The sequence below is a fragment of the Amphibalanus amphitrite genome, unplaced genomic scaffold (assembly GCF_019059575.1).
Source record: "Amphibalanus amphitrite isolate SeventyFive unplaced genomic scaffold, NRLGWU_Aamphi_draft 001001F_arrow, whole genome shotgun sequence".
NCBI lineage: Eukaryota > Metazoa > Arthropoda > Thecostraca > Balanomorpha > Balanidae > Amphibalanus > Amphibalanus amphitrite.
In genome coordinates this window covers 71,043-85,927 of record NW_024882495.1, presented here as the reverse complement: position 1 = coordinate 85,927, position 14,885 = coordinate 71,043, and the positions used below count along the sequence as shown (strand labels likewise).

Here is a 14,885-nt window from a genome sequence, read left to right as displayed (position 1 = left end):
TCGCGATAGCTCCGAACACGCTGGCGATAGAGCTGAAACTTTGCATAGCTGACCTTTGATTCAAGCCGGATCTTATTACATCAACCGCATTTTCGGGTCAGGTCAGGTCACCGACCTATGACGTCATAAGCGAACCTCTGCACGGTCTTCAGATATCGCAACTTCGCAACGCCCTCACGGCCAGAGGAGCTTTCACAGGGAAATGAAACTTGCAGGACCTAATATCCATTACGAGTCTCACAGCTTGTATGTCTCAGATTTTCCTAAAGGGTATTTGAGGACGAGGTCAGGTCATTTTCGTGACCTCACCATTATATCTAAGTCAAGAAGAAAAATGAAAACTGCTATTCTGGCGCCAGGAACGACCTCTAACTATCCTAACTATCTCAAGCACACAGAATCGTGATTTGACGCTCTCCTTGCAAGGTTAGATGCGTAACTTTTGCAATGTTGACCTTGCGTGACGTCATTTATGACGTCATCAAGGTCATATTCGTTTTTCGTCAATAACTCCCGATCACATTGAGCTAGCGAGTCGGGAAAGCCACCAATGGACTCAAGAATACCTGCCGAATCGAATGATATGCGACATGACCTCTTTCCACCAGCTTCATGACCTGGGGTGCTGATCTGACCGTGACCTGAGGTCAACACCCTAAGTTGAGCTGACCCAATTAAAAATTATATCATTTGACGCGCCTAAGCAAGGCAAATACGATGCTGCCAAAATCGCGGCCCTGCGGCCCTTCGTGGCGAAGTTGTTCGCCAAAAAACTGAACCGTACCTTGGGGCACTTGACCTGACCTCAGAGGTCACCGGTTGACGTAGGACCTTAAAATCGGGTATCAATCTCTGCGTCTTGTAACGGCGCACACACTCGTTTTTTTTTTTCCGCGACGCGCCAGCTCCATCAGGGGCGAAACGACTAATAAGCATTTCGGCAAATGGCATTTCGACTTTTTGACAGGTCGGCAAAAAGCACATCGGCAAAATGACATTTGGCGAAATGCATTCGGCAAATCGCCTTTCAACAATTACCACCTCGGCCGGCGCGTATGTAGAAAATCAATAGGTCCGGTGAGGGTTAAATTGTTGTGTATCTGGCTTCAGGCCGAAGGCCTGTAGCCTGATGCACAACCACTTAACCTAAAAATATTGACTTATCATTGTGTGCAATCTATTAATGTATCTTCTTCCTTATCCATGGGTAGGCAAAAATCAGTAGGTCAGGTAAGGTAAGGTTTAGTTATGTTTTTCTTATACTTTGGTGACATGGAAGTGGGTTTCTAACTTTGAAAAGCGAGTCGGTCCTTAAGTTAATACTTAGGGGAGATCCGTGTAAGACGCCCAGGGTCGGTAAGAGGCCCTATCGCTTTTTTTACCAAACCAATAATGTTATTTATTTTTTAATGTACTTGTAAAGCAGAAGCCCTCTTGAAACAACAACTCACGAAACCTGAGGTATCAGGTGCGTCGCAGAGACTTTTGGTAAGCCTGTTTCTGTTTTTGCCCCTTTACTTGCCAGATATATGCATCTTTATCACCCTTATATATCTGAAAAAACAATGGCTATCAAATGCAATCTTATCTCATCGAAATTTGTCACATGTTAGCTTCAGAATAGACCATGTTCTGGTGCGCTGCAAATGTCTCATAAACCATAAAGATTGTGACGTTAAAACACTGCATTTTTTTAAGAGGCCCTCCCTTCGAGGATGATAAAACGCCCCCCGATAAAAAATGCCCCCGATGCTAAAACGCCTGCACCTGCGGCAGGCGTGGCATTCTTTTTTCAAGGAGTTTGTTTTTGTTTCTTTTTTCTGTTTCTTTTCTTAGAGGTAATAGGTACAATGTTCATTGGTCATCAGCGTTTGGTTGTGCTAGTTTTCGCATTGTTCGAGCGCTTTGGAAGTGTTATTGGTTTCGATAACACCGTATTTGCTTAGCGTTTCGAAATAAAAGGCCTTGCAGCTGTGTTCGCAAAGCGTCTTTTACAAGTCGACTTGACTTGTAAAACGCCCGAGGGGGGGGGGGGCGTCTTACCATACCCATAGTGTAAGAGGCCCTTTTGCAACTTTTTCCAAAATGTTAAAGTTTACGGTTTGTGTACCCCCTAGATTCATTTTGAATGCAAATATGTATGGGAAAATGATGCATGCTCACAGCGCATGCACACGTTAGCTCTTAAATATTATCATTTGTCTAAAAATAGCAACTGAGCTTAAGGGGGGGCCTCCTGCACCACTCTCCCCTACGGGTCAGGTTAGGTTAGGCTAGGTTAGGTTAATGACTAATTGGCATTTCGGCAAATTGACATTTCGACTAATTGACTTTTCGGTAAATTGACATTTCGACTAATTGACACTTCGGCAAATTTACATTTCGACTAATTAGCATTTCGGCAAATTAGCATTTCGGCGAATTGACATTTCGACTAATTGACATTTCGGCAAATTTACATTTCGACTAATTAGCATTTCGGCAAATTAGCATTTCGGCGAATTGACATTTCGACTTATTGACTTTTCGGCAAATTGACATTTCGGCAAATTGACATTTCCGGCTTATTGCACGTCGGCAAAAAGGCATGTCGGCAAATTGCATTTCGACTTTTAGCACTTCGTCCTTTTGACACGTCGGCAAAAAGACACGTCGGCAAAATGCATTCGACATATTGACATTCGGCGAATAAGCATTCGGCAAAATGCAGTTCGGCAAATTGTCCTGTAACCCCCTAGTGGTGTAGCTATTGTATATCACGACAGCATGAATGCATCATTAACTGATTGCAATAAAGAAAGAGTTTAATGTCAGGCAGGGGAGCAACCCGCTGTCGTCAGTCCGCAAATTATTTCTCTCGTCAAACTTATAATGCAGCTGCCATTTAGGCTACGAACTTGTGGTGTAATTGACAAAATACGACATTTTCAACATGGACTCAGGCGTGAGAGGTGACAGCTATGATAAAAAAGTAAAAACTGATGTCATAAAGCTGTCGAAACAATAAAAATTACTAATTTTGAGAGAAACGATTGAAAATGTAACCGTATAGGCGCATACGTTCACATATATCTAGTCGGTTACAGTAAACGTTTTCGTTGCACTTTTACAAGCGTACGAACACATGTAAAGTTATCTACCTGGGCAAAAAACATCGCGATTTACACCTACATTTATTATTTAACCAGCGTGAATAACATTATGAATGTTAAAGTAAGCCGCAATGACATTAGACTGCCGGGGTGTATGCATTCGGTCTCATTCGCTTAGCCTTGTTAAAGTATAGGGCGCAATTGGGTTCTAATTGCGCCATCCCCCTGGCGCAATTTACAGCAGTTGTTGGCAAATGCGCCCTTTTACATGTTTCTGAAAAACAGCTGTCAGAAGCAAACGAAACATTATTAATTGATCGGGAGGCTCTTAAATCGTAGCCAATGAGTTCCTCTTTGAAATGGTCACCAATGCATGCTTATATCTCCAGCAGTTTTCTTACAATTAGCGTTTTTCCTTAAGGTGGCGCAATTCACCCTCCTTCCCCTAACTCCCATTGGCCCATGATGGGCGCTTTGCCCCACACCAAAGTGTTCGTATTACCCCAACAGCACATTCAAAACAAAATTTGCCAAAATTAAGCCTGTCACAATTGTGTTGCAAGCAAATAAATGCTCAAAGCATAGCTTAAAGGAAAAGGGCCACCTTTAACATGGGGATTGAAACTGAGATAGCCATCTTGTAGCCCGTGTCCGAAAACCTCTCTGTCTACCTCCTTACGGCCGATTTCGGCCTCCATTCGTAGTTATCGGCAATTTTAAAAGAAAATATGCCAGGAATGCGTTCTTATCCCAGGAATGCGTTCTTATCCGACAATACAGCCACCCGCGGCGAGGCTTTGGTTTTTAACCAATCAGCTTGCAGCAGTACTGATCAGGCACGGATCCCTGTACTAGCGAGCAGACCACGAGCAGTTGCGTTATTTTTCGTTGTCTGTTCTGGCAATCGGCCGGCGGATGAACATCCGCAATCGAATCTTGAAATCCGTCGCGCTGATTGGTCATGAGTTTCATGAGCTACTTTCATGAGGTCTATGAAAGTAAACCTATGCTATGCCCTGAACAGATGACATCTCGTTTGGTAGCCAATTGCTAAAATCAAAATGCATTTTTATCTTACGCAAGGCAGTATACCATATTTTATACCGTGGCTCTGATCCGAAATCAGGGCATTTTTGTTCGAACAAATACCTATAATAACGATGAAGAAGTGCGTGATCCGCGGAGCAAACGACCTACGTCGGGTCGGGACTGATATGCGTGTGACTGTGCACAAGTAAGTACCTAGGTACCTAGGTAGGTACCTAAATTCTTATTTATTGCAATGGCTCTTCTATTACTTTTGTTTTCACAGAACTCTCCCCTGGATTAGCAAACCCTTTTGAACTGTTCAGGCTTTCACAACTGAAATGCCAGACTGGATAAAAAAACGCAAGTTATGCCGAATGTCATGCGAAGTGGCGTGATTGCGGCGTTGCCCCGAAAATTTCATCGCACATCCAGCATAATTTTGCATGCGTCAAATTCAGCGCATGGTGGCAGCTGAATTTTTAGGCGCAGGGTGACCGCATGGCGCATAATGTTTATGCAAATGGCTGTCACCGAATTTTTTGACATGCTGTGGTCAATCTAGCAGCAGACTTGCCCTGCGGGCACTGGCAGGTCTGAAGAGAGTCGGAACTTCCGGCCTGGGCCTTGTTTCACCTTAAGATTCTACAGTGTGCCACACAAATTGTGGTGTTGGTATTGGGTTTTCATGGGAACATTAACTAATTCAGACGCTCAGAAAGGGAAGAGCGTCTGACTCCGAGGCCCCGGAACGATCTGTCTGGTTGATATAGCCTTGGTCGGTAGATATGCACATGTGCTTTATGTAAAAGTGGCTTAATTTTGGTGCAAACAGGCACCCAACTTTCAGTGGAAATCATGCATTGGAATTTCAGCTCAAAATTGCTTGCTTCAAATTTTGGCGCATGAGGGGCTCACGGGCATCCGGCGTAGTGTATGGATGTTTTCCAGTCTGGCTGAAAGGCAGAACTCAGACACATTTATCCAGCCCTTCAAATCCCATTTCCTGGTTGTGGTAACACCTACCTTTCCATGGGGGTTTGGTTCATCTCTTGTCTACACAGTTTCCTTTCACTTATGTGCTGACAAGAAAAGGAAACTCACCAGAGCCCAGTTTCACCAAGTGCGGTAAACTCAATTTGGGGTAAACTACCAAACTACCCCACTACTTAACTACAAAAACTACCCCAAAATTAAGTTTACCGCACTTGGTGAAACTGGGCTCAGTGGAGCTATTCAGCTTAATACACAGAGTATGTGTTGCATGGACTAAGCATGTGTTGACCCTTTTTTACTTTTAGGTTCCCGCTAAAAAAGAAGTACAGAGAAAAGTGGATGAGGGTGTGTGGCATGACCAATGAGCCAAGACCACATGACCACTTAAACTTAACAAGAAGTGCACACCATGATAAGCACAGTCAAAAACGTTTGCGTCTAAAGAACAGTGCTGTGCCGGATCAGAATGTAAGTTATTTTTTAAAAGTGATGAAAATGCCTGCAAAGTTATCAAAAGACTTTGAATATTGCTTTTGTAACACTTCACTCTAAAGTTATTCCTAGTACCAGACATTACAGCTTTAGTGCAGAGTCTTTATTTGTGATATTTTTAGCCAAAAATTATTACTAGTACCGAGCCCTTACAGCTTTACAGCCCTAGTACCTTGCCCTTATTTTTTATATTTTTTAGCCATTTCAACCTAACCGAATATCTGTATGTTTGTATGTTATTGTTTTGATCTGTATTTTATGCTACCTCCCTATAGGTAAGTTTTATTAAAACATGTGGTAACGGTGTGCTGATTTTTTTACAGATTCCGTATACGCCTTGGGTTGCTGTCGCTGCTCGGTCACCCACAGATGAAAGTGATCAAGAAATGGACATCACTCAGGTAAGATTCAAGCGTCCTTTATTTTACACATAATACACTAAGCAGTAGCACCCTAACCGCAACATATGGGAATGCATTGCCTGGTGGGTGCCTACTGCCTACCTGTATGCCAAGTTTCAGCTAAATCGCCCCAGTAATTACAGAGTTATTGAAATGGGAACAAATTCGGCACCTCTTCTTTTTGCATTTTGCACGTGCAGTGGGGGTCACTCACATAGATCAAGAGCATCCGACCTTTGGTTGAAGGGGTGCAGCTACCCTACAAAATTTACCGCAAGACCGCCCAAGCGGCTGCTGAGATGAGCCTCTCAAAATCACTTCTTTTGCAACTTTTGACAAATAACACCCTTGACTTTTCACGTGGCACGTGCCACGACGGTCCCTGTAATGTATCAAGAGTAGTCAATTACGGGGTAGAGGGAATAGGGCTAGCCAACAAAAAAAAAAGAAAGACCGCAGGCCAATCGGTCCAGCGGTTGCTGAGATATAAGCCTCTCAAAAGCGTTACAGGCCGGGCCGGGTCGGGCCGCTCATACTGAGCTTTTTCCGTGATATTGAAAAGACTTCGCTTCGCTCGCTCGCTCGTAATTAACAATTCATGGTTGACTATATGGATTAAGCTAAGTGATTGCGCTCTATTAGCACACTATCTAAGTAGCCCTTAATTGCTGCCGGTGCGTGGACTGTGAAAGTGAGCCGAGCTGTGACGCAAACCGTGCGCCTTTTTCAGGTGTGGGATCACTCGTGGAAGTTCACGGCGGATACGGAGCCGTGCATGCAGCTCTGGTTCGATCCTGCTCAGGGAAGCCCCAATGACGCCGTGGCGCGCATCTGGGCTGAGCGGGTGGTGGCGGCCGGTGCGCGGGCGCTGCCGCGTGGCTGGTGGCCGCGGCCCTGGCGGCAGCGGCCCGCTCCTGACCCGGTCGCCCTGTGCCGAGCACAGAGCGCCGACTGAGGTCAGTCTTGTGATCGAGCTTCCGCGCCGGAGGTGGAACAGGTGGAGCTGGCGGTCACCTGCGCGGGCTCGGCGGCCTGTAAGCCGTGCCGAGACGAACCGCGACACTCTTGCTAGATCTGCACCCCATTGTAATCTTCTGTAGTCGATATTCGGTAGGTACTCAATGCTCATTTTTCTGATATTAGACGAGTGGCGGGTTTTGATGTTACATTGGAGACTGCTGTCTCGGGTGGCCCGACAGTGTTCGATTGTGGTGTAATGTAGATACATAGACGGGATGCCGCGGCTCGGATTCGTAGCTGGACTACCATGTGCCTGTCGATTGAGATGCTTTGCCTGGCGATTGAGATGATTCGGGGCGCGGCCCCACACTGACGCCATGGTGCAATGAGTGACTGGCGACAACTAAGCAATTATGTACTTTTGTAGAACACATGTTTTCATGGATACGAGAGGCAGTCCTTTTTTCGCTAGCAGTCATTTGGTTCACGATACTTTCGATACCGACAAATATGTTCGGGCGGCCGGTCCGTCCACAGCTAATGCGTGCTTGCCCGCCGATGCCTAACGGAGCGCTGTGCTGTCTACGCTCACTGGTCGCTGGCCCGAGAGCCGTTCGGTTGCTGCTGTTAAAACAGTTCTCACAAAAACACGCTGGCTGGCTGCCAGTTCTTCACCAATGAGAGGCCCAGTAGCATCAGCAGGTAGCATTGTTAAATATTACTATTCCATTTTGTTTACCCATATGTCCGACCTAGAGCCGACTGGTAAAAAGCGGCAACCGAGCAGCCCTCCGCAGCGCTGCAGATCATGTACGCTCGATTATACACAATATATGCGTCTTTCTTGCACACAGAGACATGACGTTTTGTAGAGCTTTTATATCGCTTGTGGCTGAAAGGAATATTGTACATTTTAGAGCTTTCATATACGCGAGAAAATATGGTGCAAAAAAACATTTATGAAGCCTGTTGAATTTTAAAGGTTGTTGGGGCATTTCACAGACTGTGTCGGTGGGCAGGGCAGCCCGGCCCCGGCCGCCGCCGCCGCCGCCTCCTTCACTGGTATGTGGCAGGGACGGAAGCTTCGTATTGATATACCGGGGTGCAACTCAAGCAGCACATCACCTATCAAACAACCTTCGGTTATGAAGTGAATGAAAACTAAATATTATGTATAACTGTGATCTGCGCTGCGGTGTTTCCAAAGTGGAGGAAGTACGGGGAGCTGGACCCGGACTCGATGAGCCCTCTACTACGGATCTGGGTCTTCGCAGCTGATCGTCTGTGAATGAGAGATCATATGATACCAATGCATACCGAACGGATCAAAAACAGTGCCATTATATATTTGCAATTCTACAGCTTTACGTAAGCCCATCCTAGTGAATGCATTAATACGCGTTGATTTGACAACTGACATCCGGTTGAAGGCGTTTTTTTTCGGCCAACAGCCGGCCAGCAGTTGTTGCAGGCCGGCCTCGTTGGGAAGCAGGTTCATTTTCCGACAGCCACTGCGTGCGGAAGCACTCTCTGATGGCGCGGACGGCGCGCGCCGGCTCCTGTTTCTGTAACGTGTAGAGGCGGGTGTCGAGCAGCTGGGTGCGTAGCGGGCGGTCCTCGAGCACGCGGAACGCGGCCGGCTGGCGCGGGTACAGGCGCTCCCTAAACAGTTGGCCCGAGTGGTGGCAGAGTCGAGCGTCGCGGCGCGGCAGAGCGCGCGGCGCGGCCGCCGTCTGTTCCAGCTCGGCGTCGGCGCGCCCCTCGGCGAACAGCAGGTGCAGCTGACGGTCGGCCAGGCAGAAGCCGCTGATGCCAGGTGTGCTGACGTCGCCGGGCCGGCGCGGCGCGGCGCCCTCGGCCGCCGCCGGGCTGGGCGGCTCGTTGAGCTGCTGGATGAGCTGCAGCACGCCGCTGCGCTGCAGGCCGCGCTGCGAGACGACGGCCAGCAGGCGGCCGTAGGCGCAGCGCGCCGGCGCCGGCCGCGGCAGCAGGTCCAGCGGCACGGCCAGCGACACGGAGACGGACAGCTGCGCCGCCGACTGCAGCAGCTGCAGCGGCCCGAACGGCGGCGGACACGTGCCGCGCTCAATGTCGGCCGCCGGAGAGGCAGCCGGTCCGGCCGGCACCGCTGTCAGCGGCACCTCCACACTGAGCAGACGCACGCCGCGCGTCAGGGCAGAGACGTCCACCACCACCTGCCGCGCACACAGAGGGCCGACAGTGGTGACAGCGCGCGGCGGGTCAGACCTCACAGTGGGGATAGCGGCAGCGGGTCAGACACCCTTATAGAACAGCACGGGGCGGAGCCGACAAAAGAGGACGAGGAGACGGTCATACAGCCGACTGAGGTCCGGGCACCGACTGACTCAAAGTGCTGAACATGTCACACATTTCTAAATGGCTTCTGTAGGACGGAATAGTGTCTCTTCCTTCCAAGGCTTACTTGCAGAATAATATGGAAAGACACAATTTTACAAGTTGTGTTTTTATGACATAAGTTCTTTATAACATTTCAACACGCAAACATCATACCTCGACAATTGTTCACGATGAAGATCATGCAGGAACATTTCATATTTAGTCACCCTTGATTAATTTGTTGGTAGTGATGCGAAAGGCAAATTACCAAAGCATATATTTGCAATTATTTGAGTTAATAATTTCAACTTTTTTGTGTTGAAAAATTGACTTTTGAAACAATAAAGGCAAATGAATTATCAGTGTCTGGAAAGGTGCAATGCTGAAAGCTTCTTATTACATTCTAATTTATATCTAAAGCTTTGTGATATCCAAACTCTCAGAAATAACCAGGGACGTAACCAAGGAGGGGGGAGGGGCACGGGAGCCATGCCCTCGTGCCCCTTCCCCCCTCGGTGATGGCGATTTTTTTTTTAAATAAAAACAGCTGTGACACACCCCCAAAATAGTGGGCCTAATCAGAGAAATTTTCCTTTTTTGGAGGGGGTACAACACTAGGCCACAACCTGTGACCCCCCCCCCGAGCAAAATCCTGGCTACGTGCCTGGAAATAACAAAGCACATCCTATCCTTTGATGTTGGACGCAAGAGCCAAGTTGCTACGCGCCCTAACCCATAACAACAACAACATCCTATCCTTTGATGCCACTTACCAGCAGCTTTGCGCACTACCAAACAGCCACCTTTGGGCCTTTGTTGTTCTTGTTTTGGGCATTGTCAGTGGTAACTGGAAATAAACAGACATGATGGTCAGAGTAGGGAATGTGACTACAACAAAAATCATTTCATTCCTATAAAATAGACATGATTTAATAGAAGACCTTCTTCTTAAGAAAGTGTGTCATGGATACCAGCTAATCTGTATGGTATTTATCTCCAGTATTATCATATAGGTATAACAATTATCACCACCCGCCACCATTGAATGTAGGTTTTAGGTTGTAGGTTGTAGGTGGTAGGTTGGGTATCGGTAAAGCTGGTGTCACCGTCAGCGCTAACCGGTAAATGTGTAGATAAAAGGAATCTTAAAAACAATATAACCTAACCTAACCTTACCTACTGACCTGCAACCTACCTACCCACAACCTACCAAACTAATATACGCTGACAGTGATGCCAGCTTTACCAATGCCGTACGTTGTAGGTTGTAGGTAAGGCTAGGTCAGGTAAGATTATGTTTCATTATATATTTACTGAGAAGACGGCTGAATGCTCTTGAGACGTGGCTATACATTTACATTTTGTAAGTAATTTTCAGGTTTCAATGAATATTTCCTAGTGGAATGTTTTGAAAACCATTCTAAATGATGACCTTTAGCATTCCATAGTACTTTAAAGCTAATTAACCACATCGCCAATGCTAGGTCACATTGCGTGCCTACTTCCACCGGCAGCTCCATGGGATATATGATAGGCAGGGGTAAATGGAATATTTTTTATTAATATTCTTGAAGAAAATTATAGGCATGAAAAGAAGATGATCTGCCTTTGAGATTGATATGTGATGCCTACTTTGGAGGAACATAATCATAATAATTACACAATCATAAAAAATGCAATGTAACCAAACAGCCGCTTATGCCGCAAAATGAGAATCAAGCCAATCACTGAGGACAAACAATTTCAAACCACCAAAACTATATTCTTGCTATTCACCAATAATCCTAAAATAGCGTTCCATGGCCATTATATCCATCTTTCACCCTTACCTTCGACAGATAACTAGCGCCACGGGCAGACACACGGGGCGACAAGTTGTTTACAACCGCTACAGTCCGACGAGTCTATCCTCCTCAAGGCTGATTGGCTTGAGTGTGACGTCATTGCTATGACATCATACAGTAGCTGCGGTAGAGAGTATAAACATAGTACCAATATGTTAAATAGTTTGAAATACTTTTTAGCGAATTATGCACTTCTGGCACCGGTTTTGAAAAGAAAATGGAAAATAATAATGTCAAAATAAAAACCAACGATATCTTCATATTTCAAGAAGGTGGCACTTTTCCTTTCAACATAACAAAATTTTATTGCCTTCTTCAATCTCTATTAGACAAAGTTTTGGCACTAAGAAAGCTTTTAATTTCTAGAAAACATCAGCAATATACCAATCTGTATTTTATATCCAGAAAACCCCACTTGTGGAACCAAAAAAAGGGAGCACAAGCAGATTCCTGCGTGTTCTTGAAAGTGGCTATCAAGGATTCTTTAAAAAGTCGAGTATTTCACAAATAAGAGGGGTGGGCGTTTTACCCGCCCTGAGCGCTTTGCCCCACTCTACCCTACACAATGACACATGTATCTGTACATTATCTCACTTGCATCGATATTACTTTTTGTGGTGGGTGCGTCTCAACTCTTAAGATTACTTTACTTATAGGTGCGTCTGTCTGTGGTCGAGGTCCCGACTTGGTGGTGCTTTGCGTGGACTACAGGCCAGACCGTTGCACCTAGCCCGGTGAAATTTGCACAACTTATAGATCAAGGATGCGCGACGTGCCTTTGAGGGGTCTGGGCTCGCTCGGATTGATAGGGAGCGCGTGGCGTGTGCTCAAAAAGTGAAAATTCGCGTCATAGACTTTACATGTATAAATCGGCGTGCGAAATCGGGCGAAAACGGCTATTTTTGGCCGACACGGGTCCGGTCCCATATCTCGGTAACCGGGCGCCAGAACGGCACGGGGACAGCAGCATCGTGTAGATAATTGAGCGGGCTGTCGAATAGTGTACGATGCAGAGGATGGCACGTGCCACGTGCACCCGTGAGGATACTTTTATTGGAAACATTGTGGTTTGTGACGGATTTTGGAATTTATTTTATTTTTAGGTGACCGTTAAACGGAGCGAGTTGGAACAACGCCTGTTGGCAAGAGAAATGTACCGCCTCTCATGGGAAAATTGTGAATAGCTAATTGATCGACGACAAGGTGGTACAATTCGATGGAGAAAATGGTGTTTGTCGATGATGTGCCACTTTATTAATTACACGGGTTTTGCTGCATAACCTGATACGTTTGGCAATTGAAACTGGTACCGTTAGAAAGAGCATTCAATTTTGTCTAAGATACACCCATCATTTTTGCATGACAAGCAACAATATTCTTTAAAATGTAAATGTTCCACACCATTACATTGTCATTTTTAGCGAAATTCATCGATGGCCCTCAAAAGACTCCACGCCAGTTTTCGAATCTATATTATGATTTATAAGTTGTCTGTGCGTGCGTTACATAAGTCATCTGGAGTTACAGTAAGTCATTACAGTAAGTCATTACAGTAAGTCAAGTTACATAAGTCATCTGGAGTCTCAGTAAGCGCGTGGGCACGTGCAGAGGCCCATTTATATATCTCAAGAACAGGTCAAGGTAGGACGATAGCACTCAAATTTGGTAAAACTCCTCAGTCAAGTATGCGTAGGGCATGAGTATGCCGGGTATAGGTAGGGTACGGTATGGGAAGGGTAGGGTATAGGTAGGGTAGGCCTTGGGTAGGGTAGGGCAGGGTAGGGTAGGGTAGGGTAGGGTAGGGTAGGGTAGGGTAGGGTAGTGTGTAGGATGGAGGTAGTTTTGGGTATGGGTAAGGTAGGGTAAAGTATGGGTATGGTAAGGTATAGGGTAGAGGTAGATTTGCCGTTTGGGTAGGGTAGGGTAGTTGGGTATGGTAGGGTATAAGGTAAACGTATGGTAGGGTATGGGTAGGGTATGGGTAGGACTAGGGTATGGGTAGGGTATGGGTGGGACTAGGGTATAGGTAGGGTATGGGTAGGACTAGGGTATGGGTAGTGTATGGGTAGGACTAGGGTATGGGTAGGGTATGTAATATGTATATTGGTAGGGTAGGGTAGGGTCTTTTGCGGCTTTTCCGATTGGCGGCGGATGGGCGTGCGATGCGGGCGGTTTCCTTTGTTGCGGCGCTTGCGGCGTTTTGCGGTTGGCGGCGGGCAGGCGTGCGATGTGGGCGTTTTTTTGCGGTGGTGTTTGCGTTTTTGCGGTGTTTGCGTTTGTCGGCGGGCGGCTGTTTTTTTAGGCGTTTTGCGGTTGGCGGCGGGCAGGCGTGCGATGCGGGCGGTTTTTTGCGGCGGTGTTTGTGTTTGGTGGCGGTCGGGCGGGCGATGCGGGCGGTTTTGATTTGTTTTCGGCGTTTTAGCGTTTTTTTGCGGTTTACGGCGGGCGGGCGATTTTTTATTTGTTTTTATTTATTGCGACGTTTGCGTTGGCGTTTCGCGCGTGCGTTTTGCGTTTGGGGCGGGCGGGCGCTTTTTTGTTTCCTTTTTTCGGTGTTTGCGTTTGGGGCGAGCGGGCGCTTTTTTGCGGTGTTTGCGTTTGGTGGCGGGCGGGCAATTTTTAGGCGTTTTCGGTTGGCGGTTAGCGTGCGTGCGATGCGAACGGTTTTATTTTTGCAGCGTTTTTGCGTTTTTTTTTTGCGTCGGGCGGGCGATTCTTTATTTTTTGCGACGTTTGCGTCGGCATTTCGGGCGTGCCTTTGGCGCATTTTGCGGTGTTTGCGTTTTGCGGCGGGCGGGCGGCGCTTCACAATTCAAAGTCCCAACATTCGGATCTCCATTGCTCCTCGAAAAGCCATACACACCTACTATACAGTTTAATGAAGAAACTACCAAACTCTACTTATTAAACCTAGAAGTTTTGACAACCAAACTGATAAACCCCTTAATATATCTCAAACCTATACAGTTATCGCGTAAACCTGTATTCTAGTCGGATATATTATAAAAGAGAAGTTGTCTGTGTGTCACAAACGAAAAGCGTCATCCACATCTGGGTGTCTTGCGCCGGAACGGCGCCATGTAGGGGCGTGAAATTTGGCAGGCACCAAGCGCGGTCAAATCGAACGATCGTATCAAAATCTGGGTACGATCCGACCGGGGGTGCGTCTCTGGCGGGGTCGCGAGCACGAGGCACGCTCGCCATTGGTTTAACACGGGGCGCGAAAAATGGCGATATTGGCCGAAATCGGTCCGACGCGTGCTCCTTTCCGGGCTTATATCTTGACGACCGGTGGTCACAGCGACACGCGGTTGCCACCGATCGATAGAGGAGAGCTAAAGCTAGCGTATTGTTATGATTTTATAACGTTGGGCGCAGCACGTGCACATCAGGACCAATTGTTGTGAAAAAATGACCGATGTCGTGCCTCGTGGAGGAAAAATCGGTGCCGTTTGAAAACGGTTTGACCGAATGAAATCGGTGTGGTACCATTTTTTAGGTAATTGCACGTGTGATACAATGAATGAAAAGAAAAAGTGATTGTTGCTACCACTTCCTTAATAATGAGAAATTTATTTGAAAATTTGATGCGCGCCGAGTGCGCTGTCCTTTACAACATCATAACGTATCGAAAACGTTGAAAATTGACCATAAAACACACATATTCGGATAGCGCATTCTTTTGTGACCAATATCCACCCAAAATTTTATCAAAA

General features: G+C 46.7%; 2 protein-coding genes across 3 annotated transcripts in view; one reads left to right on the top strand and one right to left on the bottom strand.

The window, feature by feature from the left end:
* Positions 1-4,149: 4,149 nt before the first annotated feature.
* On the top strand, positions 4,150-7,351 carry LOC122369050 (folate receptor alpha-like). Of its 2 annotated transcripts, XM_043343426.1 has the most exons (4): positions 4,150-4,326; positions 5,420-5,582; positions 5,930-6,007; positions 6,738-7,351. In XM_043343426.1, the coding sequence occupies exons 1-4, from the start codon at positions 4,253-4,255 to the stop codon at positions 6,960-6,962; spliced, it is 540 nt and encodes a 179-aa protein (XP_043199361.1). In that variant the 5' UTR covers positions 4,150-4,252; the 3' UTR covers positions 6,963-7,351. The 2 variants fall into 2 exon arrangements, with proteins under 2 accessions (XP_043199361.1, XP_043199362.1); XM_043343427.1 differs by lacking the exon at positions 5,420-5,582 and having other exon boundaries at positions 4,151-4,326.
* Positions 7,352-8,292: 941 nt separating this feature from the next.
* Positions 8,293-14,885, bottom strand: part of LOC122369048 — a 28,865-nt gene continuing 22,272 nt past the window's right edge. Inside the window, exons 2-3 of the mRNA XM_043343423.1 lie at positions 10,099-10,113; positions 8,293-9,162 (exon numbers count right to left, since the gene is read on the bottom strand). Coding sequence (XP_043199358.1) covers positions 8,359-9,162; positions 10,099-10,113 — 819 coding nt within the window. The 3' untranslated portion in view covers positions 8,293-8,358. The remainder of the gene's footprint in view (positions 9,163-10,098; positions 10,114-14,885) is intronic.